This window comes from Eumetopias jubatus, unplaced genomic scaffold (genome assembly GCF_037043125.1).
Source record: "Eumetopias jubatus isolate StellerSeaLion01/CBP00866 unplaced genomic scaffold, mEumJub1_p1.0 scaffold_15, whole genome shotgun sequence".
Lineage (NCBI taxonomy): Eukaryota > Metazoa > Chordata > Mammalia > Carnivora > Otariidae > Eumetopias > Eumetopias jubatus.
In genome coordinates, this window is record NW_028274821.1 from 85,312,845 (window position 1) to 85,336,218 (window position 23,374).

General features: G+C 42.0%; 1 protein-coding gene across 8 annotated transcripts in view; it reads right to left on the minus strand.

Annotated features, from left to right (window-relative positions):
• Window positions 1–23,374, minus strand: part of MAPKAP1 (MAPK associated protein 1) — a 233,574-nt gene that overhangs the window by 11,135 nt on the left and 199,065 nt on the right. For 7 of the 8 annotated variants that reach the window (XM_028107692.2, XM_028107686.2, XM_028107690.2 and 4 more), the window contains one exon: window positions 17,150–17,287. The exons of the other annotated variant lie outside the window; for it this stretch is intronic. In XM_028107692.2, the coding sequence (XP_027963493.1) occupies window positions 17,150–17,287 (138 nt within the window). The remainder of the gene's footprint in view (window positions 1–17,149; window positions 17,288–23,374) is intronic. 8 annotated transcript variants of the gene reach the window in all.

Sequence of the window (23,374 nt, forward strand, 5' to 3'; positions counted from 1 at the left end):
AAAAATTACTATTCAAGCATTAAGTTTAAGTGGAAACTTAAATTATATAAAGTGTGTTTACAATGTTCTACAACCACAACCACTATCCATTTCCAGTTTTCCATCATCCCAAATAGACATTCTGTACTCACTAAACAGCACCGTCCCTTTTTCCCTTCTCTCAGCTGCTGGTAAACTCTATTTTACTTTCCGTATCTATGAGCTTGCCTATTCTAGGTGACAAATATCAGTGGAATCATACAGTATTTGTCCTTTTGTGTCTGGCTTATTTCATTTAGCATGGTTTTCAAGGTTCATCCATGCTGTGGACCATGTATCAGAATTTCATTCAAGGCTGAATAATATTCCAGTTTATGTATCTACCACATTTTGTTTATCCACTCACCTGGAGGTGGACAGACATTTAAGTTGTTTCTACCTTTTGGCTCTTGGGAACAGTGATGCCATGTCTATTTGAGCCTCTGCTTTCCGATCTTCTGGGCATATACACAGAAGTGGAACTGGCCAACCATATGGCAATTCTATGTTTAACTTTCTGAGCCAAACTGTTTTGTGCACTGGCCGCACTGTTTCACCTTCCCACTAGGATTCCATGAGGGTTCTGATTTCTCCACATCGTCACATTTATTTTTTTCCTTTTTCTTTAATAACAGCCATCCTAATGGGTATGAAACAGTATCTCAGTGTGGTTTTGATTTCCCTAATGACTAATGATGTTGAACATCTTTTCATAAGTTTATTGGCCATTTGTATATCTTCTTTGGAGAAATGTCTATTCAAGTCCTTAGCCCACTTTTGAATTGGGTTGTTTTTGAGGAAACTGAGTTTTAAGGCATTTGTAATTTGTGTTTGTATTGTCCCAAGATTCTAAGTGGCAGAAGTAGCACTCAAACTCTATGGGGCGGGTTCCCAATCCCTTGCTGTCTTTATATTTTCTAAAGGCCTCCTTGCAAATCAGTGTATCTTAGCCAAAATTCATTCTCCCTGCCAAGGTGGACTCAAACAAAGAAGGAAAACAAACATTTATAAACTGTAACAGCTACTACAGATTGGATACATTTTAAAACTGGGTTTCCAGGGTCTGATCTCCTCTGGTTCCTCTGGCCTGGAAGGAAGTGGAGAGTTCTTATTGGATTTCTTGGGGGAAACAAATGGGAACACGCGTTCTTTTAGGCAAAGCTGTACCTTTCCATAGACCCTGGAGGAAAGGATGGGCTGGAATTCTCTGGTTTCTAGGCTGAAAACCCCCTCTGGATCCAGCCTCCACCGTAAGCAGCAGTTCTGAGCTGCCTGTAGGAGCTTCAGGTCGATGTAATTCAACTGGCAAAGGCTGGCTGGCTTCCCTAGCACTCCTACAGGGCAGAGGCCTGGGGAACTCTAATGACCTCTTTGACCTTTAGAGCAGGGGCCGAGTCTGACCTACTTACGTTCTGCCTGCATTTTTCAAACCTTCTCTCTCTTACTCTTTGGCTCCTTCCTAAAAACATAATTAAAGCTCTCTGATTATAAAAACTCCCATGGCAATGTGATTCCCCTCCTTCCTCTAATTTATTGAAAACATTCTTGCTAAGGTCACTGCGACCTTTATGTTGAGAGACCCAGTAGGTACTTCCCAGCCGTTTGTTTGGCTTCTCAGCTGTATTTGATCCTTCTCCCTGAACTCTTTTCCCTGGATTTCCACCCAACCACAGTTACCTGACCCTTCAGTAGGCGTTTCCAGCCCATCTGCTTCTCATACGTCTGTGACCCTGTCCTTCATCTGTCCCTTAAAAGACAGTCTTCCCAGTGTCCTGTGCTTGACCGTTGTTCCTTCTAACTCTGCATTTCTCCTCTTCCAGGTTTGCCCCTTAGGTTTTAATTACTACTCATGTTGATGATCCTGAAGCAGAAATCAGGCCTAGACCTTTCTCCAGGGTTTCGAGCCGGCCACTGAGGACTGCTGTCATCTTCACATGCCTACCGTGCAGCATTTCCAGAATCGATGTCAACATTTCCTGTTCCAGGCACCCGGTCTCCTAAATGGCGCTCACATACCCGTCTTCTGCCCCCTTCCATCCTGTGGCCATAGCCTTCACCCAGGTCCCGACCGTCTTGCCTCCTCTCTGGTTTGCCTACTTTTGATCATGACTTCTTCAGACCCAAACATCTACCCACAGGAGTCATACTTCTGTAACACATATCCGGTCACATCACTCCCCTAAACCCCTGCTTGGCTTCTTTTCCTGTTGTCCTCACAATAAAGTCCAAATTTCTTAAGATGATTTTCAAGACACTCGATCAGCAGTTCTCAAACTTTGGTCTCAGACTCGCTTTACATCACAGACATTAATGAGGAGCCCAAAAAGCTTTTGTGTGAATTCTATCAGTATTTGTTGCATTAGAAATTAAAACTGAGAAATTTAAAAAATATTTAGTTCATTAAAAATAACAACAAGCCCATTAATATAATGTATTTTTTTAAAATGGAAAAACCCTGGTATTTCCCCAAACAAAAAGTTTAATGAATGGAATTATTTTATATTTTTGAAAATAGCTGGATTATCCTATCTGCTTCTGCATTCTGTCTGTTGTGATATACTGTTTTGGCTGAAGCATATGAAAGAAAGCCAGGCTCACACGATATGTTTTAGGAAAAGGAAGGCATATTATAATATTCGTCTTTGCAAGTATTTTTTTTTGATACTATGTCAAACTTGATACATGGTAGTTTCTTAAAGAGTAGTTGCAATATGGAATCTAAAACCACATTAATAAACGTTGTCGTCTATTACATTAAAATCCATTGGTCTGTCTGGCACTTTTGTTGTTGTTGTTGTTGTTTTGTTTTTGGTCTGGCACTTTGAATGAATCTTTTACTCTTGAATGATTTTTGTAACATCGTGCAGTAGTCTGGAAAATACTGGTTCATGGAGTTATGCAGGTCTTCCAAATGTGGACACATTTCATTAGGCAGAAAGTATCACAAAAAAATCACATTCATTAATACCACCGATCTCATTAGAAAAGTCTTTTAAGCTATGAGAAACCAAGCCCAGTGACAGATACAAGTTTTCCAAAATTCTGTCACCTTAAATCTTGCATTTCATCATTGGTATCAAATATTATCACTTCTTTCCTTGAAGTGAAGGGCTTCCCTCCTTCATTTTCAGGAAAATGTCTGCTAAGTACTCAGATTGGAATAACCATGGGTTTGTCTGCTTCTTTCAAGTAAAAGTGTTCTGTGAAATAAATGGCTAGTTCAGCTTGCAACCCAAACAACCGTATGAGTGCTTTTCCTTGAGACAAGTATTCCACTCTCATATGCAGCAGAAATGCTTATGTGTACTTCAGGAAATGAACTAAGAACAATGGTTTATGGAGTCTTTTGATTCTTCGATTCATGTGCAAGCTGTTCTGACAAAATATCATATGGCATTTCAGTAATCAAGTACTGTTTGAGTTTTACCCTTTAGCTTTTAGAGAGGTAGACAGACAAGAAACAAGTTTTGTATCTGGACATTCTTCCACAGTTTGTGACAAAAAGTCTGAGTTTCCAAGTACCCTTGGGAGGCTAAATTACAACACATGAAACCCCATCTATCCAGAATCTTTAGAGCAGACAGCTAGTGTTAGCTTTGTGCAAAAAAAAGCCTTTTTTAATTTTAAGCATTAACATTTCACATTACAAAATTTCCTCCTGGATTAGAGTATAAGGAAAATAAAATTACTGTGTTATGTTCATCTTTATAGGTACGGAATATTACGATTTCCTTGGGGTTGCAAAAGGCTCTCTGTCTTGCCACAAAATAGTTCTATGCTGCCGTACTACTCTGCTGAGTTCTTGGATTGCTTTTTAATAGTTTTTGTTTTGGTCAACTCTTGTAAATTTTTACTTCCCATTGTCTTTATTGTCATTCTTTCTCTCCCTCTTCTAATTTTCCACATTTAATATCCTTTAGGATGAAAAACCAGAAAATCAAGCATGGTTGAAATTTGTTAAAAAAGACGACTTTATAGAGTCTGAGTTGGGGCATGGGATACTCTGTTTAAGTGCCTTGGCTTCGTGTCAGTGGCAGAGAGAATATAAACCTCTTACCATTTATACAATTGACCATTGAACAACATGGGTTTGAACTGTGTGGGTTCACTCATTACTAGAGTTTTTTCATTAGGTATATAAACTTATGGTATCAACAAATACAGTACAGTATCATAAATGTATTTTCACAAGTAATCCTTATGATTTTCTTAAAATTTTCTTTTCTCTAGCTTACTTTATTGTAGAATACAGTATATAACGTAATACATATGATGTACAAAACATGTTGATCTACTGTTTATGTTACCAGTAAGGCTTCTGGTCAACTACCTGCTATTAGTTAAGTTTTGGGGGAGTCAAAAGCTATACACAGATTTTTGACTATGTGGGGGTCAGTGCCCCTAATGCCCCATGTTGTTCAACTTTGGACAAGTTATGTAACTTCTTTGAGTCCCAGTTTCCTCAGTACTTTAAAATAGGAATAAACTTGGCCTCATAGCATTGTTGCTAGGATAAAATCAACAATTCTAGAATTCTATAATAAATGCATATAAAACCTCACAGAGCTGTTGTAAAAATTAAATAGTGCATATAAAGCATGTGGGACACTGACTGGTATATGGTAGGTTCCCTTTGTCTTTTTACTTCCACTCTCTAAGACAAGCAAACCTTTCCTGAAAAGGACCATATAGTAAATAAAATAGGCTTTGCAGGCCAAGAGCAGAATTAAGGACATTTCATAGATACTTATGAGAGAAAAAAAATTTCCAAATTTCTTATTGCCAAAATTTGAAATTTAACAGTCAAATGCATTTTTTGGCGGGTGTAATACAGGTCTACTAAAGAGAAGGATAGAATTTTTTCCAGGTGGTAGATAACTTTGCTTAAATGGAATTCACAGTTAGTGTTCCCTATCATCAAATCAATTGCAAATGTTCACCTGTAAAAACCATTCTTAGCTCACAGGTGGTAGGCTAGATTTACCTTTGGGCCATAGTTTGCCAATCCCTGTTCAGAGGCCTCTCTTGCTTATTTCCTTTTCCTTGGTTCATTCTGTGCAGTTGCTAATAATGACATTTTGAGTGCTCCTTGTGTAGATCTGGGTTTCTATCTGGCATTTCCGCCCCCTCCAGCCTTTAACCTTTCTTGTAGTGAAGGCTTAATGGCAATACATTCTTTCATCTTTTGAGTGTCTGAAAATGTCTTTATTTCACTTTCATTTCTTTTTTTTTTTTCACTTTCATTTCTGAAGGACATTTTCATGGAATACAGAATTCTAGATTGGCAGATTTTCTTTTAGCACTTTAAGAGATGTCACTCCATTGTCTTCTGGATTGCATTATTTCTGATAAGAAGTCAGCAATCATTCTTATCTTGGTTTCCCTGGCTGTTTTATTTTTTATTTTTATTTTTTTAAGATTTATTTGAGAGAGAGCAAGAGAGAACAAGTAGGGGGGAGGGGCAGAGGGAGAAGCAGACTCCCTGCAAAGCCGGGAGCCCAATGTGGGGCTCGATCCCAGGACCCTGAGATCATGGTTTGAGCTGAAGGCAGACACTTATCTGACTGAGCCACCCAGGTGTCCCCCCCTTTTTTAAAGATTTATTTATTTGAGAGAGACAGAGACAGTGAGTACGAACAGGAGGAGGGGCAGAAGGAGAGAATCTCAAGCAGCCTCCCCATGGAGCATGGAGCCAGATGTGGGGCTCAATCTCACAACCTTGAAATCATGACCTGAGCCAAAATTAAGAGTCAGACGCTTAACCAACTGAGCCATCAGGTGCCCCTCTCTGGCTGTTCTTAAGAATTTTTCTTTATCACTGGTTTTCAGCAATTTCATTATGATGGGTGTCTTGATGCGGTTTTCTCTGTATTTATCCTGTTTGGCCTTCAGTGGTCTTCCAAAATTGGTGGACTGGTATTCTAAATCAAATCTGGAATAGTTTTCTCCTCCATCCCTGAGACTAAATTACTTGTATGTTAGAACACTTGATATTGGGGCACCTGGGTTGGCTCAGTCATTAAGCGTCTGCCTTTGGCTCAGGTCATGATCTCAGAGACCTGGGATTGAGCCCTGCGTCGGGCTTCCTGCTCCACAGGAAGCCTGCTTCTCCCTCTCCCACTCCCCCTGCTTGTGTTCCCCTCTCACTGTGTAGCTCTCTGTCAAATAAATAAATAAAATCTTTAAAAAGAACACTTGATATTATTCCAGTCTGTTCTTCTCATCGATTTTTTTGTCTCTGTGCTTCAGTCTGAATAGTTTTATTATCCTGTCTTAAAGTTTACTGATTGTGATAGGCTGATTCTGAAGTAGTCCCCAGTGATCCTGTCTGCTGCTTTTCATACTCTGTGTCATCTCCTTGTCTTGTGTGTGGCCTAGACCTAATGACTTACTTTTTTTTTTTTTAAAGATTTATTTATTTATTTGAGAGAGAGAGTGAGCTCAAGCGGGGTGGGGAGGGGCAGAGGGTGCAGGAGAAGCAGACTCCCCACTGAGCAGGGAGCCTGACATGGGGGCTTGATCCCAGGACCCCGGGATCATGACCTGAGCTAAGGGCAGATGCTTAACTGACTGAGCCACCCAGGTGTCCCTCGTGACTTACTTCTGATGAATAAAATTCAGTAAAAGTGTATTTCTAAGCCATTTCTAAGGTTAGGTTATAAATGACAGTGACTTCTTCCTTGCTAATACTCTTTTACTCTTGGTTATTTTGTTGAAGCCAGCTGCCATCTTGTGAGCTCACCTATGGAGAGGGCTGTGTGGCAAGGAACTGCAGGTGTTCACAAAGAAATGAACTCTGCCAGCAACTACTCAGTGAGCTTGGAAGCAGATCCTACCCCAACTGGATCTTGAGAGGATTGTGGCCCTGACTGCAACCTCAGGAGACCCTCAGTGAGAGGACCCAGCTAAGACGTGCTAGATTCCTGACCACAATACTGTGAAGTAGTAAATGTTAATTGTTGTTTTAAGCCACCAAGTTTTGGGGCAATTTGTTATATGGCAATAGGTAACTAACACACTGACCTTTTAAACTGATTTCCTAATCTGGTCACATCAGTGTTGATTCAGGTATTGTATTTCTCAGCTCTAAAATTTTCATTTGGGTCTTTTTTAGTCGTTTCCATTTCTCTTCTTTTTGAGTTCTTGTTTTCCTTTAAATCTTTAAACACATTTATAATAACTATTTTAAAAGTACTTATCTGCTAATTCTGTTTTTCTCATACTTACAGGACACATTTTCCTGTTTCTTTGCATATCTGGTAATTTCTTATTGAATGCTGGACACTACAGACATTACATCATGGGTTGTTTGCATTCTGTCATCATCCTTTAGAGAATATTGGGCTTTATTCTAACAGCCAGTTAATTTACTTGTGGGTCATTTTGATCCTTTTAGGACTCCTTTTTTTTTTTTTAAGATTTTTTTTTTTTACTTATTCATTTGAGAGAGAGAGAGAGCAAGTGAGAGAAAAAACAGTGGGGAGGGTCTGAGGGAGGGAAAAGCAGACTCTCTCGCTGAGCAGGGTGCTGGACATGGGGCTCAATCCCAGGACCTTGGGATCATGACCTGAGCTGAAGGCAGACGCCTAACCAACTAGGCCAACCAAGCGCCCCTTTTCAGGACTTTTTTTTTTTTTTTTTAAGATTTTATTTATTTTTTGACAGAGAAAGAGACAGTGAGAGAGGGAACACAAGCAGGGGGAGTGGGAGAGGGAGAAGCAGGCTTCCCGCAGGGCAGGGAGCCCGATGCGGGGCTCGATCCCAGGACCCTGGGATCATGACCTGAGCCGAAGGTGGACACGCTTAATGACTGAGCCACCCTGGCGCCCCTTTAGGACTCCTTTTAAAGGTCTATTCGGCAATCACTATATTGTACACCTGAAACTAATATAACACTGTATGTTAACCAACTGGAATTAAAGTAAAAACTTAAAAAAAAAAGGCTTTATTAGGCAAGGATTAGAGCAGTTATTAATCTAGGGCTAGTTTAACCTTACTCCTAAGATACGGCCTTTGTGGAGTCACTGCTACATGCCCCGGAAGCTCCCCTCTGGTTGGCCAGAACTCCAGATTACAGCACCCTTGTAGTTGTGCTTTGACCACACTTGTGAGGTCCCACTGTAGGCATGCACAGCTTAGTATACAACGGAAGATTTGAGAGCCTCTTTCTGGAGGTTTTTCTCAGTGTAGCTCCCACCTCTCACACTTAATTTATTGTACATTTCAGCTTCCTCCAACTCTGATTTCTGTCTCTGAGCTTGCTGAGCCTGCTACACTCTCCTTGGGAAACTCTGAAGAAAGCTGAAGTGATAGTAAGTCTCACCTCATTTCTTTCCCTTCTCTCAGGGCTCACGTCCTGTGCTGCCTGATTTCCAGTGTCTGAGAACAGTTTCTTATATTTTGGACAGTTTTCCAGTCATTTATGATAGAAGGGCTAATCTGGTAGCAGTTAGCCTGTCCTGGAAGTTGCCTATGGGAATCTTGTAAGCAGCACACACTTTGATTTTAATGAAAGAATGGCTTACTTTTTTCATGTCTGTGAGAAGAACTTAAAGTCTAAGCACCCCATTTATTTATTATGAAAACACAATTTGGAGCTTGGCAGGAGGCAAGGGAAACAGATTTTTCCTATCATTTATCCAGCTGCGAAATCTTTCACAGTTTTTCAGTAGGGAACAGTCTCTGCCCTCACCCTCTTCTCAATTAGGATCTCGTCCAATGTTAAAATCAGGAAAGAAAAAATTTGAAGAAATGGTAATCAAAATCTAGGAAAATATCAATGTATGCAAATTTTCCATTATACCTGTTTTGTTATTACAGGTCCATAATGCCCAAGTCAACAATTAAGTGAAAGCTTAATAGCAAAAAAAAAAAAAAAAAAAGGCTTTTTCCAGGAGGAAAAGAAGCTGATACCCCAAAATGTTTTCTACTCTAACAAATATCAACATTCCAACTGACACAAACATATTCTTTGTTCATTAGTAAGTCCTAGGGAAAAACGAAGAAGGTCTACAGAGAAGATAATGAAAACCCACTGAGAATCTCAGCACCAGACAATTTTCCTCAGGAACATAGACATTAGACATTCTTACGTGTTATGTAGTTAGCAAACATGCCCCCCAACAACTCCTATGAGCAACTGTAGTGTGTGATAATGAATATGGGAGATGTGTTGTTCTTATCTGTCTGGGGCTCAGAGTAGAATCTCCTGCCTCCTAAATTCAGAGTGTTGACCTTCCCGAGACCACGCACTGTACTGAAATACCTCTTTTCCACGAACTACAGAGACAAGCACACTGGTCCCATCTATCATATGCTGAGGGCAAACAGCAATAGTAGGTTAAGAACAAGATGTTGGGTTTGCCTTTTCACTACAATCTTGAGAAGTTCTCCACTGTACCTCTATATCCTTTTGTTGAACAGCCACACTTGCTCTTGGCTAATTCCAAATTCTAGAAGCAACTTTCAAATGCTTCAGGTGCCTAGGCAGAGTTAGAGAGTCACTGAGTACTGACTTTAGCCCCTGGACAGAAGCTGCTGGATTTATAAAGGATGTAGCTGGGAGCGTAAATAGGCATGCCTAGTGCAAACATCAGGTGTCAGTTAATAATGACCAGGTCAACGGCACACGTGCTGGGTTGGTTCCCACCGGCTGAGTTCTCAGGGGCCTGGCCAATGTTATCCAGCCCCAGAGAACTATTCCCTGAAATACAGTGATGGCCTATTTAACAGCAGATCACAGCTTGAGGTTACTGGAAACCAAACTGGGTCAGAGAACCTAAGAATACAGCCTGGCAGTAGATGATGCATGCTGGCCCCAAGCTCAGAGTTTTCCCCCACCTTTATTCTGTGGCACACTCCAGGTCTTTCCCTCCCACACACTTGGAAAAATTGAGGTGGTCCCCCTGGTTGCCCAAACCCATCTCCCCGGCAGCTCCCTTGTTTTGGAAGGAGATGATAAATAAATCAAAATGCACTAAGCAGCACTTCCACAGGCACTCGCCTCCTTCACTGAACGTGCACCTCATCAATCACACTATTGTCTGCTTGAAAGGCGAGCCTTGTAAATGTCATATCCACTCAGGCCCAAGGAGAGGCGCATCCAAATGCAGCAAGGAGTTTTAATTGGATAGTGTAATTAAACTAAAAAACCCCAGCAGACTCCCTTTGACAGGATAGATGAAGACCCCTTTTAATAGGGCTAGGAAACATATCTGTTAAAAGGATGAGGCACTGCCTGCTCCTGATTGTGCTCCAGAGTACTCTTATGAAAAGGCAATTCAATAACTGGGGCATTTAATATGTTAGAGTCCACTGTGTTCTGTAATCTAGCAGGACTTACCGTATTTGATCTGGAACTTATGAAGTAAGTCCTTGTCAGAGAATAAAAGCACTACATAGCTTGTCCACCTGATGTTTGGAGTACCTGCCACCTGATGTTTGGAGTACCTGGACCTCCTGGGAATCATCCGAGCCTAAGGATGGGCTGTGGTCTTCCTGGTTACAGGCCCATGTGAGTATAAATGCATGTGCCTTACTTACTGGGGCCTACGGTACATGGTATGGTTGTGGATGTAGCAACCAAGAGCTACAGCCCCTGGATGATCCACCCATCACCCAGGGGCTGTAGCTCTTTCATCCAGGGGTGGCTAACGTCATCCTCATTTCTTTTTTATTCTCACGAACATCTACTAAAGAATATGACAAAATTCTTGGGTATCTCCTCTTTTAGGAACTGGAATGCCTGTCACATCAGTGTGTGTGCGCGTGTTCTCTGCTAGAACTACTACCCCCATCAAATAGGAAAAAAAGAAATCAGGTGATCAGAGGATTCAAACATGGATTGCGGTGTGCCCAAGTCAATTTTAGTAACAAAACCTGAGTCCTTCTGCCACTCTCCCTACTCTTCTTTGTTGGGACAGGGAGTGAGGGATGCACACAAAGGCACATTCAAAGACACACACACACACACACACACACACACACACACACACACACACGCACACACTAATGGCCTGCAGCCCCACAAGGAAGGTAAGAGAATTAGTGGGAACACAGGAAGAGGTTCATATCTGCCCGGGGCTGTCTTACAAGTAGACCATAACAGTCCCCTTCAGATGGAATGCTAGTGCCCCAAGGACAAGGTCAGGGAACTCAGCATCTGGGTGGATCAAGACAGCCTCTGAGCTGGGGCTGAGGTGGGATACACACAGAAGATTTCAGACTTCCCTATCTGTAGCTTTCCAGAAACAGCGAGACACTTTGCTTTATATACAAAAACGTCAAAGTCAGTTTGCCTGGGCCCTCAGACTGATTTTTCTTTTTTGAGGATGGTGAAGGTTTTGTTTGATGACTGCTTTTACTCCTCCATAAAACCTGCTTGAAGGTCTTTTGCAAAGAACACTCTTAAAGCTGGTCTTTCACTATGAGCTGATGAACCCATTAAGGACATATAAGTGAATGCTTATAATCTATGAAAACTGGATACTGAATTAAACCATCAAATACCTTTAGGTTTAAATGAAAACTACATAAAAGCATTTCAGCCATCAATTTGGCTATCACTTCTGGCCAGTATGAATTCTGCTGGAAAAGCTATTTTCGTGCAGATGTGGAATTCAATGGGAAAGACTGACTCGTGTACCAACATCAATCAAAATGTCGACTTCCCTGGCAGCTCTCAACAGTAAGGCAGGTTCAAAGGTCACAGGATAAAGAAAAAGCCAAGCTCTGGTTCAGCTCTAATATCTCCTCTGCAGAAGTCTTGCAAAAGTACCCCCTTCTGTATTAGCCTTGCTTTCATTAATCTTCTTGCCATCTTCTTTAACTAGTCATGCAGAACCGCTCGATAGCAAGACGTATAATGGGGAAGGCCCGGTGCCTATTACCGCGTTAACATTCTCTTAAGCCCAGTGCAACAATGGAACGAGAAGGCAAAGGAAACCTGCAACTGCAGGGTGCAGTGTAGCCAATTCAATTACAGCCTGGGCTTACCTATGTACTTCTGACCTATAAAACACAAGAGGCCTTTGTGTCTAACTGGCTTGGCCATTAAGGTTGCTGAAGATCACAACAATGCTGATCTTTTCTATTTAAGCTAAATCAATGTGGACAAATCATTATTCAGTAGCTTTAATTTAATTAGTAAATTAAATACACTACTTTACAGATCTTGTCAAGTACTTATGAAAAGAAAGATTCATTTAAGCTGGAGGTCACCAATAAGCCCAGCTAATTTAACGCATAACCTTAACTGAATCTCATCTCAAATATCTAGCAGGTTCTATTCATGGGGGCTTGACAGTCTCCTGCAGTTGTGGTTAACTCATAATCCCAAAGAGTTCCTATCCTGTATCCAAACACTGTTCTGGACAAAAACACAACAAAACAAACACAACCAAACAAGCAATCCCCCACCAGCATCAACAGAATCAGATTTCCTTTAAATTATACTATTGCAAGAGAACGTAATCAGGTTACCTCTATTATGTTGCTTCCTTAAGATTTTCTATTATCTATACTTAATTGAGATACAGAGCTCTTTTCAGCTATAAAGAGGACAGCTACTTTATTAAGGTTTAAATCTGATTTCTTAATGATAGTCTGCTTCCTTTAAAGACTCGAAACCTGCACAACCTTCTTATGATAAAACCAGACCTGGCATGGTTGAGCCTGGTACTTTATTTAAATCCAGCCTGAGAGTCTTTGAAGGGTGTTAGTTTAAAAGGAAGGTCCCCTGCTTTTGTTTCAGTGCTGGAATTTGAGGTTAGCACTTTAAAAAGAGAGCCTGCTGCATCCAAAGCCTAGCTTTAGACTTGTATAAGGATGGAGAATGCCATGGTAGTTTCTGATATGGGAACATTCTCCCCTCCTATGTGCTGTATACGTATTTGCTCAGTTAAAATAAATTAAAATGAATTCATCTTTTAGAGGTTTGTGACAAAATAGCAAAAGCTATCCTAAGGAGTAGCAAAACCAGACTGCGAAATCACTGATTTGAATAATAATGGCAGCATGCAGCCTTGTCCCACCACCCCCGCAATCTAGAAAGGCACAATTTATTATTAATTTCTCAGGGCTTTTGATACACAGATTTTTCTCCTCTAACTCTGGTAAGAGTCCATATTTATATGTACAAATTTCTTCTAAGGCATGTATCTATTTAGTCATTAAGTTCCAGGTCCTTAAACACTCACATGGACAGAGCAATAAATCTTCCCTCTGAGAACGCAGCCTAAGAGGGAGAAGTTAGGGGAAGGAAAGAGAGCCATAGAACGGCTATTTATGGAGCCCGGCTGCAGAGTCTGGGTCTTTCTGAGCCATGGTATGTGTAATTATGTGTCTCACTGCAGGCGTTCTATTGCTCAGTCCCTTTGCCAAGTCTGCTATTCACATACTTTTTGGATATGGCATCAATTAAACTTGAGCTGTGTTCCTTACGACGACCAAATTAATGGTTTGACAGAGGCTTTTTCAATAAACATTGCAAACTGGCCATATTCGAAGGTTTTAAAAACCGTTTCTTTACTGTTCAAAATTCTGACAAACATGTCTCAAGACAGACTGGGACAACTTCATTATCCTCCCAACACTTAATGCCTTTTTGTAAAGAAGGCTGTTTAATAACACGTCTGCTGTTTTCACAACTAAATTATTCCAGTTGGTCACACGTTCCAGTCTTCGGCAAGACACTTGTGTTACGAGAGATAAAAACATGAAAAAGGAAATATATTGCAGAAATCAAAAACCTTATCTACTTCTAGACTCTCTCTCTTTGCCATAATTCATTCAAGAAGGCCCCAAGAATAATTTTTGATGTAAACTCAGCTACAAACATATATCACTATGCTGATAAAAATCACAGGCTAAACTTATGAAATATAGTGACTTTCATTTCTTTAGTGCTGTTAAAATAACTTTTTTCTAAGGTTCAACAGACACAAAAGATAAAAAGGGTTACCATTAATCCTTTAAAAAAAGAAGAAGCAGCAGCAGGCCCATAGATTAATTCTGTGGTCTGATGATGGTCTTGAAGATGAACTTTTTAGATTAAATCACTGAATTAATTTGATGAAGATACTGGAAATCACAAAAACAAAGTAACACAGCATCAAACTGATTCAGTTAATACATCTTTGTTTGGGCACTTTACAACATAAATTATGCTGAAAAATTTTTGGTTTCTAAATTCTGGCCTCATTCAGTTCAGTTTGAAGACAGCAAACATTCACTGAGGACAACTCTTCAGGCGCGGCACTAGGGATGAGGGTACAGAAACCAGGTCCTGGATCAATTAGTTGAGGATAGAGAGGGGGGTCCCAGAGAGGGACAGACTTCAAGTCAGTAACTACAGCACAGTTTGAGAGGTGCTGTACCAGAGATGTGGGCGAACTCCTGGGGACAAAGTTATAGAGAGAGCCTCACACTGGAGCTGGACCTTGAAAAATGAGGGAGCCAGGCATGAGGAACTGGAGGTGCCTGTCAGGTAGAGGGAGCGTCAGCAGGGAGGTATATTCCAGGCAGTGGGAACAGCAGCTGCACAGAATTCAAGGTGTGTTTGTGTGCAAACAGTTCACAGTGACCGTAGCCCAAATTCAGGATGGGAAATTAGGAGCTATGAGCCTGGAGTGGTCAATGACTGTAAAGACTCCTAGGCTGAGGAGTCTGGATTCTATTTTGTGAGCCTGTAACTTTCAAACTTTTTTTTTTTTTTTAAAGCAGCAAAATCCTTTTTAATTGGTTGACTTTTAAAATGTAGAATCCCGAAGTAGAAAAAAGTAGCGCTCTACTGGGGAGGCCTTATGCCCAAACCTGTCCCTTCCCCCACCCCCTCAGGCCCCTGAGGTCCCCCGAGAACCTAGAGATTTGAGGAACATGGTTTGGAAGGCACTGTGATAGGGGCACAGGGGCTTGGGAAATGTCTGACTGGGGCAGTGTGTTTCTTTGTTCAGGGGAGTCACAAATTCTAGATCTCTGGAGCGAGAGTGAGAGAGAAGGAAATCTCTTTAAGACCCACATGTGCAGTTTTTACACAGAACCACCCAGTAGGTCTGAAAATAAGACAAAAAACTCTCTTGCTCGATTGCCAATATTGAAATGGTGGGCCCCACGTCTGCTCTGTATCCCCAAGGCTTGGAACTTGGTATCACTCTCAGAGATGTGTAATACTTCCTTCCTGACTGCCTGATGGCAAGAGGCAACTGGGAGGTGGTGGTTGTGCATCTTTTCTTCCTTCCCTCTTAGATGGGGTGTGTTACACCCCTCACCTTTCAGTGCCTGAATTACACACAGCCTTCCTTGGCAAGTGAGTGTCTCTGTATGAGTGTAAAGGAAATCTGAGTCCTGTTTCTAGTTCTTTCTCTAACCTTTCTACTCCAGCTTATCCCTCGATGCAACATGTAAGTGATTGCCTTTCATTTCTCAGAGACATGGAGAATTTACAAAATGTTACTTTTCAACGCATCCTGAATTCTTGGGAAGAAAGATGCTAGAACAATGACATCTTTATTGGCTGATAAGCTGGAGTGAGAGGAATTAGGAAGAAGATGTTTATCTAGAGGCAGAGGCAAGGGCCCCACAACAGTAAGCAATTTTCTCACTAGCCCTTTCTGGCAGCATTCTTGAGGAATCTCCTGACTGGGATGACAGGAATGGCAGGAAGGGGGGAGCGGGTGGGCACGGCCTGCCTCCTTTCCCCCTGTACCACTAAGTTCTCCCTTCTTGCCAAGATGGAGACTAATGGGTCGAAAGGAGGAGACTACGTAGCCTAGCACAGCTGGATTTGAGAAAACAAACACCCACCCATAAATGAGGCGATGTGGCGGGTGCTCTGTCCATAGGATCCTAGTCTTGAACTTGAACCATATTATAAACACTTGCTGGCCTTTACATTTCTTATTGTTCCTTTTGAGTATGTCATTCCTTATAACATTTGTTCCCTAATTCAGCGGGCATGGGAATAGAGGGGAGTAACAAAAAGTAGAAGCTCCCATCATCCTCCAAGTTAATGAATCAGAACCCACTGGCGAGGGGCGTCTGGTTGGCTTAGGCGGGTAAGCGTCTGACTCTGGGTTTCGGCTCAGGTCATGAGCTCATGATCTCACGAGTCTTGAGATCGAGCCCTGAGTCAGGCTCCCCACTCGGCAGGGAGTCTGCTTGAAGATTCTCTCCCTCTGCCCCTCCCCCTACTTGTGCACATGCGCGTTCTCTCTCTCTCTAATAAAATAAATAAATCTTTAAAAAAAAGAAAAGAAAAGAAAAGAAAGAACCCACTGGGTATGGGCCCTGGAGAACTGCATTTTAAATAGGCTCCACAGGCAATGCTAATATGTACCAGACTCTGACAACCGCTGTCTTGCAGCCTTTCCCAGGCAACTAACAAATTCTTGTATAGTTTAAACTTTTTTCTTCCATGGAGGAATTTCAGTGTGATCTGTGTCCTTTTTGCCTCTTGATGGGACTGAAGTCTTAAAAATGATTAATCTAAATGCCACACTCAATTACTTAACTGCAAAAATATAATATGCCAAAATATACAACCAGACTGCATCTACTTTGATAATTTAAGCAGAGGAGTGCCAACCCAGCAGCGATCTCTTCTGCAGGACCAGGCAGGAGTTTAATTATGAGCTGGTAGGTCATGCAGCTGCCAATAATCTGGAGGGTGTTGACACTTCCGGCTTGATGGATATCTAAATCTAGTCTTCAGCTGCCACAGGAAATCTCCCAGCTTCCCTCAATCTGGCAAAGAAGGAAGGCAGGTCCAGGTCTGACTGCTCAAGTCCCCCAAATGGGAAGAGAAAGGGAGCACAAAGTGAAATTAAGGCTCTCGTGAGTCAAATTCTCAGCAGGAACCTGTCCCCCAGACCCGCAGCCGCCAGGGCGGGACTCCTAAGGTCTGAAGCGGGGCTGTGAGGTTCTCTGCTGCCATCAAGACCTAACAGGATGGGGGCCCATGTCAGGCTCTGGGCACCATAATACAATCCTGTTTGATTAAAATAAATTTCTGGTAATGAATTAAACAGACCCAAGGAAAAAAGGACACGGTGGCAATATATTCTCCTGGCACCCAGCACACAGAAGGGAAGAGGGGGAAGAGAGAAAGGAGACATAAATAAAAGGGACTACTCACTGGGGCTTTTTTCTTCAGCAAGGTCACAGGCACAGAGCAGGTCAGAATCGATTGAGATGGGTTTCTGCTTAATCCAAAACTTAGTGCTGGCTTTCTGATTCGTAACAGGGTCTATCTCTACTTTGTCTCCAGAGATACCTGTAAGGCCGGGGTGGGGGTGGGGGGAAGGGGGGAAGGACAAAAAAAGAAGCCACAGAAAGTGGAAGGTGTAAGTGATTTCAGTGTCATCATTTGACCTGTTTTGTAAATCCATCCAAAATAAATTGGATGAACAAGAGCTCTTTCTTACGGCTCTGGGGAATGCCACCGGCTTAAGAGACCCTAAACGGCACACAGAAGTGCACAGCCTGGTTTCCTGGGTGGGTGAGCTGAGGGGAGAAACCACCAAAATCCATACAAAAAAGGTATTAAGAAACATGCCATCTTAGATGTACCACAGATATAATACAGTTTACCTACATATTGTTAACCCTACATAACACCTCCGAATTGTAATGAAATAAACCATAACAAGGTTCATTTAAAAAAAACAATTTTGATCAGTGGTCTTTTTTTTTTTCCTGATCTAGAAAAATCTTAACGCACTAAAAATAGGAAAAATCTATCTTTTCCCTTCTCTGACACTAAATAATTATCCAAGCTATATTGAGAGGAAGTCACAGGAGGATCAAAGGGTCCTTTACATAAAACCTTCCAAGTTTAAGTCTTGGAGCTTGGCTTCAGTCTGTGGAGGTCACTGCTTCTCCGCTGAGGGAGAAACAGCACTGGGTGTGAGCTTTATGCAACAAAGACTTTATAACAGGAATCCAGCATGTTAAATACTGGCACTTCAGGTTTCATTTTCAGAGCTGTGAAAGACGTAACATATTGTACAGTGACTGGGAGCAAAGGTTTTCGGAGAACAAAGGTAATGCCAGGGATGAAAGGTGTCCCAGGATAACTGTGGCATGCACAGCAATTGCTCTCCCAGTGTCACTGAGCAGTATACGCTCAGCTTGACACACACGGTCTAGGCTAGACGCTCTCTTTTTCCCCTTTTGCTGAAAATTGAGGAATCTGTTCATGAAATGAGACAAAAACCTCCAATATGCCTTCCAGAATGGGTCCCAGAGAGAATCTTGAAAGTAATTAGTATTTAGGCCATACTTTAAAGGTCAGAGGCAAAGTGGAAAAAAGCAAAATCAAGTAAAAATAGGAGATAATTAAAACCATCAAACGTACATAATGTAAGAAAAAGACAGTAAGAATGAATACATTTCATCCCACGGATCACACTCAGAAATTTTTCAATACAACGTGAGAAAACTTCGTAGACCAAAAGAAAAGGCCAATAAAAGAAAACAGCTCAATTAAGAAACAAACAAAAAACCCAAATAACACAATGACTATAGTCTTAGAGCAAATTTAAAATTAAACAAGAAAACGAATATAAAAAATATTCTAGTGATGAGGTCTGCCACACACTCATTTCTATTTTATTTTAGGAATAAAGAAATCCCAAACAGCAGTCAGACAAAGGCAAGAGACTGCATAGACAGACCCCAGTAGAGTCTCGTCTGCTGTCTTCAGAGGAGACAATGCAGTACAGTTGCTTAACCCTGGTCATTTCTATGTGGTCTTTGGAAAAGATGAACAATTGGTATTTTTTTATTAATTGAATGCTGGAATTTGTCATTAGACGTATTTCAGGAACACCATATTTCAATTAGGCATAATGTCATAAGCCCAATGGACTCTGGCTGTTCAGGTCTAGATGATTTCAGGAGGGTGAGAATGTATCAGGAGACCAATTTTATTACATTTCACTTAAAATAGATTATGACTACCCAGTCACACTCTTCCCTCCAATTTGGTCATTAATTGTTAAAGATCTGGACATTTCTATAGTTCCCTGAAAGAAGAAAAGTACTTACGCCATGGCTGTCGGTAGCAAGTGTTTGTTGTTGTTGTTGTTGCTGTTGTTCTTGTTTTTTTGGCCCCCCTCCTTCCTCTGCTTCTTATTTTGACTTTTATAAAAGTCAAAAACGAGCAGAGCAAAATAAATGTGCGTATCTCTGATGTGGAATAAACCCTGCCCCACATTCCCTTCTCAGAAAGGGGGGGGGGGGAAGAAAAATCATCACCAGAGAGGCACGGCTTTAAAATTTTGTTCTGCGGCCCCGCAACTCCTGAAGCCGTAGTCAGTCAATATTGTTAATGTACCTTGTTAATTTGATAGGATTTGTCAGGTAACTCCACTGGAAAATTATATAAAACTGTTCCAGATGAAAAGATGATAGTGACATGAATTAAAGTGATAGAACAATAGTGGAATATAAACCAGAAATGACACCCAAAGTGGCTGTTGATTTATTGCCGTACTGAGTTTGGTTCTGGGCTCCCATGTATATTAGTGCTACAAATCTGGGTCCATTTAGCAGAGGGATGCTCATACATACATCACCAGCTCCTGCTCCAAGCCAAGGTCACTCCCCATGGCATCAATCTTTTCAACAGAGCCCACTTCACAAAGCAGGACTTTTGTAACCATCTCAGATGTAACAGACTCTCATCCTCTTTCATCTTTCTTTTATCATGTAAAGTACACTTTAACTTCTATTATTTTTATCTGCAAATTGTTACTGTATAGTTCATCCATTTCGGGCTGTATCTCTGCATCAACTGCCTGCGCTCTGCACGGCCACAAGTACACTTTCCCAATGACGCCCTTCCCGGGGGTTACTGTACAGTCACTGTTCACAGAGGGGACCCCGATTCCAGCGTTTGGGGATGAAGATGTGGGAGATGAATGCATTAGGTTCAAGATGGGCAGGCAGGTGGAACACCATTTAAACAACTGGTGTGTTCCAAAAAAGTTGCCTGTAAATCAGATTTTTTTCCGAATCAAATCACATTTTCCCACTGACTTCTAGTTCCAGGAGATACTTTATATTCATTTTGGATTGATCTGTAATTGGCAGGGGCTCCCAACACTTTAGCTTTAAGTTTCTCTGCCCTGCAGGCTTTCAGTCAAGTAGTTAATGATCTGTAAAACACTCGCCTGCCTAGAGGAGTCACTATTTAAAGGAACCTGTAGGGGCATCTTTCCTGATGGGAAAAATCCTTTTGTACATTAAATAATCTCACCCTACTTGAAATGTGTGAGTCTCAGCTTCTTAAAGCAGGGCACACAGCCCACAGGGGTTGATTTGCTCTTTTGCTGCACAAGTGACAACCCTCAGCTTTCCAGTTTAGGAGGGCCTGAGGCAGTCTAGCCTTGGAGGCCATTCTCCTGAACGTACCCAGAACCCACTGCGCTAAAGAGTCTCCAGAACCTAGCGTGGAAGCAAACAGAGACCTCTTCTGGGGGTCCCTGGGAGTCCAAGGTGTCCTTCTTGGTTGGAAGGAGGAAGCGGCCTAGTGGAGAGGAGACCAGTTAGGAGGCTGGCACCACAGGCCAGGCCAGGGGCAAAGAGGGGTGAACATTACCTGGCAGCAAATATATGTTAGCTTGGTTAGAAATCCTTTGTTTGCATTGATTCAAATCTCAGGACACCCTAATCCCATTGGTTCCTGTATTTATCCCTATTTTATAGGTGAGAAATCTGAAGCACAGGGAGGTTAAGTAACTTGCCCAAGATCACACAGCTAAAAAGCGGCAAAGCTAGAATTGGGAGAAAGCCAGGAAATTTGGCTCTAGAATCTGTCCTCTCAGCCACTATGCTATGCTGCAAGAACTGTGCTAGGTGTTTTATATAACAGTGCCCTAGGAGGGGTGAAGATGCTTGTCCAAGGTTGGGGAGCTTTTAAGCCCAGAGCTGCCTGGTTCCCAAGTATGATACTTCCCACTGCTCTGCACAGCCTCATTCAGTTGGTTCCAGACATAATGAGGAATACTGCTTAACTAGTCTTTAGTATCCTCTTTCGATTTTTACCAAGGAACAAATAAACATTCAAATGTGCCAATAAACACACACCTATTTTTGTTCAGACATGGCAAACCGGAGCATGAGATCCTATCAATATTCTTCTGTATGACCACTGAGCATAGTTTTAATGTCCTTGGCTAAAGCTTTTGTGTAAAGTCACAGGCGTGCTCCTTAAAGCGTCACTTAAGCCCTGTTCTTAAGTAATTCAAATTATAAACATACGTCCAAGAAAACAACGGAAGTTGGCTTTTGTTAGGTTTACATTTCTCCAACTTAAATGGCCAATAGAGGAATAGTTAATCCAACCATGATGGAATACAACACAACCATGAAAAACCATGTCTGAGAAAAGCTTTGACTTGGAAAAATTCTTGTGACGCTAAGTGAAAAGGACAGGAAAAATATTTATAGAAAGGAGATCTAACAGATATGCTCCAAACTGGTAACAGTGGCCAATTCTGGCTAGTAGGATTACATCCTTTCCTTTTCTGTATTTTTCCAAAACAGAAATTTCACCCAAAATAAAAACAAACATCATTTTAGGAGCTGACATTTTCTTGGTTTCTACTTCAGGATTCAGTGCCCTTTCCCAACTTTTACAGTGTGGGGAAGGGAGTACGCTGAATCCTGTGATTGATAAGCATGAAAGCAGCCCCAAACAGACTACCTCCACCTAGCAGTTCTCAAGCACCCAAGTGGCTGAGCCGCTGGGAAGGGCTCCCGTGGCGGCACTACGGCCACCCTGGGGCCACCCCCACAAATGGCGACTGGCAGGCTCCACCCGACCAGCTGTGGGAAGCGAGGAAGACAGCTTGAGGGCTGGCCTGAAGTGGACAGGGTCAGCCCCTTCCCTCAGAAATAAGGGAAGCTCCTTGTCTTTTTTACCAGCTCCCCTCCCCTACCCACTTATCCACGGCCATCCGTCATGACCTTTTCATGCTCCCACTTCTGACAGCTTCCAGATACAGTGAGTCAAACTTCACTGGAAGCAAACTATCACACCAACTGTCAAAGGCAGAAAACAATGTCTGATTGCTGTCCTATGTCAATGCCAGCATATAAATCCTTCCCTAACAAGACAGCTCAAAATAAACAAAAATGCAACTCTAATGTATATACAACTCTCTGGGGAACCCATTTGTCCAAGGCTTTAGAGTTATCACAAGAGACCCTCGTCTGTTTTAATTAACCAGAAGATTTCCATAAAAGGAAATTAGCATGTACATCATCTTCTGCTAATAGACTGGTACCTACTTTGGGCAGCCCCTGTGCTGGGTCCTTTTGTGTAGAGCGACTTACTGAGAGCTTACCACACTTCTAATCAGGAAGGCAGTAGTGCAGAGAGGTTAGGGATAGGGACTTCAGAGTCAGAAAGTCTTGAGTTTGAGTATCAGTTTCCTTACTTCCTAACCATGAGACTGACTTTGGGCAAATTACTGTAAAATGGTGATGATAATGGAATTTACCACTTGGGCTTTTGTGATGATTAAATGAGACTTGTAAAGTGCTTGGAATGGTGCTTAATATGTTGCTGGTGACCTATACCACTACTTCTCATGACTGTTATTAACAGGGGTTAGGCACTGGGCTAAGAGATGTGACATAGATCCAGCAATGAGGGTCTGGAGGGGAAGCTCAGGGAGCCCCAGGAGGGATGTGAACAAGGGACCTGCCTGGCCCTCTAGTCTGGAGACATTGTCTCTGGGACCTGCTCTACATCCCACCTTTGGAAGCACCAGGATCCAGAACGAATGTCCAGCTGGGGAGAGCAGTACCCTCACCCTATGTTTCCTTGTAGTCATCTCCCATCAGCAAGTGTCATTGGCCATACTTCTTTCCTGCAACCTCCAGGAGTAGTTCAATTCGACATCAGGAAGACTATTCTCACAGTTGGAGCTGTGGAAACATTTGCACTAGGGGAACCCCCTGCCACCACCCATGCTCCTGCCCCCGACTGCCTCCAAGATCTCTAGGTCATTAGTTTGGAGATCTTGATTTTGCCAGTGTGTTCCCACTGTTGTTATCCTGGGTGAATGTACTTTTCCCCTAGTAAGCCTGAGCCTCCTCCTCTATAAAATGGCATGACAAACAGTACCAACTCCCAGGATGTCATGAAGATGGGGTGGCATAAGCATCTAAGAAACTCAGCAGAGTGCCTGGCACATAAGGGAGGGCTCATTCAGTTATTAGTAAGATCATTAGAGATGAAGTACAGAAAGGTAAAATGATGTACTTACTCAGGGTGAATCAAGTCAGTAAATAGCAAAGCCGGCTGAAAGCCCAGGTCTATCTGATCAACTCTAGGGTGTGTCCTGAT